The 2,529-nt window shown below is 51.1% G+C and overlaps 1 protein-coding gene across 1 annotated transcript in view; it reads left to right on the plus strand.

The window, feature by feature from the left end:
• abcf3 (ATP-binding cassette, sub-family F (GCN20), member 3) overlaps positions 1 to 1,605 on the plus strand; it is a 5,269-nt gene extending 3,664 nt beyond the window's left edge. The window contains exons 13-20 of the mRNA XM_037974547.1: positions 1 to 6; positions 69 to 113; positions 219 to 351; positions 420 to 508; positions 642 to 733; positions 807 to 939; positions 1,016 to 1,103; positions 1,181 to 1,605. The exon at positions 1 to 6 is cut by the window's left edge and continues 272 nt beyond it. Of these exons, the coding sequence (XP_037830475.1) occupies positions 1 to 6; positions 69 to 113; positions 219 to 351; positions 420 to 508; positions 642 to 733; positions 807 to 939; positions 1,016 to 1,103; positions 1,181 to 1,339 (745 nt within the window). The 3' untranslated portion in view covers positions 1,340 to 1,605. The remainder of the gene's footprint in view (positions 7 to 68; positions 114 to 218; positions 352 to 419; positions 509 to 641; positions 734 to 806; positions 940 to 1,015; positions 1,104 to 1,180) is intronic.
• The last annotated feature ends 924 nt before the right edge of the window (positions 1,606 to 2,529 follow it).

Below are 2,529 nucleotides of genomic sequence, written 5' to 3' on the forward strand. Positions count from 1 at the left end.
GTGTGTGTGTGTGTTTGCGCTGGTTGTGTAGCAGCTTTTGTTGTTCTGATTCTGTTTGTCTCCTGCAGACCGGAGCTGAAACCCGTCCAGAAAGAATCAGAAGTCTCTTTAAGGTAAGAAGACCCACGTCGGCCCGAGCCGGTCCAGAAACCCGGACTGAAACCCAGCTCGGACCCTCAGACTCGGGTTCTCCTCTGATCGCTGATTTGTTGCTGCAGGTTTCCTGATAACTTTGAGAAGTTGTCTCCTCCCGTCCTGCAGTTGGATGAAGTTCAGTTTTCCTACTCGCCCGGCCAGCCTCTCTTCGCCGGACTCAACCTGTCCGCTGACCTCGAGTCCCGTATTTGCATCGTACGTTCCGCCGTTCGCTTAGTTGTGAACCAATCACACCCGTCGATGACGCTGGTTTTTCACGACAGGTCGGTGAAAACGGCGCCGGTAAAACCACCATCCTGAAGCTGCTGATGGGGGAGCTGACGCCGGTGAACGGCGTGCGACAGGCTCACAGGTGACCAATCAGAACCCAGAGATTACCTGGGTGGAGCCTCGGGGAACTTATCATCCGGGAACGTTGGAACCGTGTCTGATCGCCTTGTGGGGAACCGGAGAACGTTTGTGAACCTCTGATGTTTTCTCATCAGGAACTTGAAGATCGGTTACTTCAGTCAGCACCACGTGGACCAGCTGGACCTGAACGTCTGCGCCGTCGAGCTGCTGCTCAACAAGTTTCCTGGTAACCACGGCGACGACGAAACGACCAGCAGCGTGGTGCTCAGATCTGATTGGCTGCCGTGTTTCCGCTGCAGGTCGGACGGAGGAGGAGTATCGCCACCAGCTGGGAGGTTACGGGATCTCCGGGGAGCTCGCCATGAGGCCGGTGGCCAGCCTGTCAGGAGGACAGAAGAGTCGGGTGGCCTTCGCTCAGATGACGATGCCATGGTAACTGAGGGCCCAGGTGTCACCTGATACCGAGGAGGCGGAGCATGAAGGTGATGATGTCGTTTGTTTCTTTTAGTCCGAACTTCTACGTCCTGGACGAGCCGACCAACCACCTGGACATGGAGACCATCGAGGCTCTGGCTAAAGCTCTCAACAAGTTCAAAGTAAGCGTGTTTGTTCCTGGTTACCTGTTCCTGGATCCCAGGTGTGTCCCTCACCTGTCTGATGTCACGTGTTCCAGGGCGGAGTCATCCTGGTGTCACATGACGAGCGTCTGATCCGGTTGGTATGTAAGGAGCTGTGGGTGTGTGAAGCCGGGAAAGTCCAACGCATCGACGGCGGCTTTGACGAGTACCGAGACATCCTGCAAGAACAGTTCAGGAAGGAAGGTTACCTGTGAGGCTCCGCCCACATCCACCCGTAACACAGTGACACTAAGACCAGCAGCCAATCAGCCATCAGAGCCCAGCGGAGGACCTGCTGCGATCAGGTGATCGGCTGTTTGGGGTCACCTGGTGGGGTCACCTGGTGACCTTTGGAAGAGGAACGCCTCGAAGCCGAATCTGTTCAGATGTTTGAGCTTTTATGAGAATTTAAGGACCGGACTGTCAATCAAACATGATTTAACTTTCAGAAAAAAAATAAAAACATCAAATCATTTGTTCACTTCCTCTTCCTGCTTTTATCGTTTCCTGTTTCCTCTTCCTCTGTGAAAAATACTGATTTCCTTTCCTCCCGGCCAATCAGAGGCCTCCGTCTGCCCACCTGAGTAAACCTGGGACATAAAACGGGTCGGGCAGGAAGTTCTGCTCGCTCCACGTTGCTGCCTGATCTTCTGATTACATTTCTGTTTTTAAGGTAACGTCAGCAGGTAAACAACAGTCAGGTAAACAACAGTCAGCAGGTAAACAACAGTCAGCAGGTAAACAACAGTCAGGTAAACAACAGTCAGCAGGTAAACAACAGTCAGGTAAACAACAGTCAGCAGGTAAACAACAGGTAAACATCAGTCAGGTAAACACGGTCAGCAGGTAAACATCAGTCAGGTAAACACGGTCAGCAGGTAAACAACAGTCAGGTAAACAACAGTCAGCAGGTAAACAACATGTTTAATGAACCTCAGAAATCATAAAACTTTTATATTTCATTAAATCACTGAAAGAAGAACCGATGGTTCTGTGTGGATCAACGGCTGCATCTTCATCATGATCTGCTCTCTTCATCATCCTCGCTGCAGCTAAAGCAGAACTCTGGACCTGATCCGGACCTCAGGTTCTGTCGGTTCTGTGGCCCACTTCCACTCCCTCGATTAGACTCAGACCAGGATGAAGCAATAAATTTATTATCAGATTTATGAAGAAACGTCTTTAAATAAAACCCTCAGATCTTTATATTTCTGTAAACAACTTCCTGTTTACACTGCGGACCAATCAGAACGGCTGGTAAAGATCAGGAGCTGAGACTGGCTGCAGCACTGGGATTTACAGAGCGGACCCTGAAGGCAGCACAGGGATTTACAGAGCGGACCCTGAAGGCAACACAGGGATTTACAGAGCGGACCCTGAAGGCAACACTGGGATTTACAGAGCG

The sequence above is a fragment of the Kryptolebias marmoratus genome, linkage group LG2, assembly GCF_001649575.2.
Source record: "Kryptolebias marmoratus isolate JLee-2015 linkage group LG2, ASM164957v2, whole genome shotgun sequence".
NCBI classification, from domain to species: Eukaryota; Metazoa; Chordata; class Actinopteri; order Cyprinodontiformes; family Rivulidae; genus Kryptolebias; species Kryptolebias marmoratus.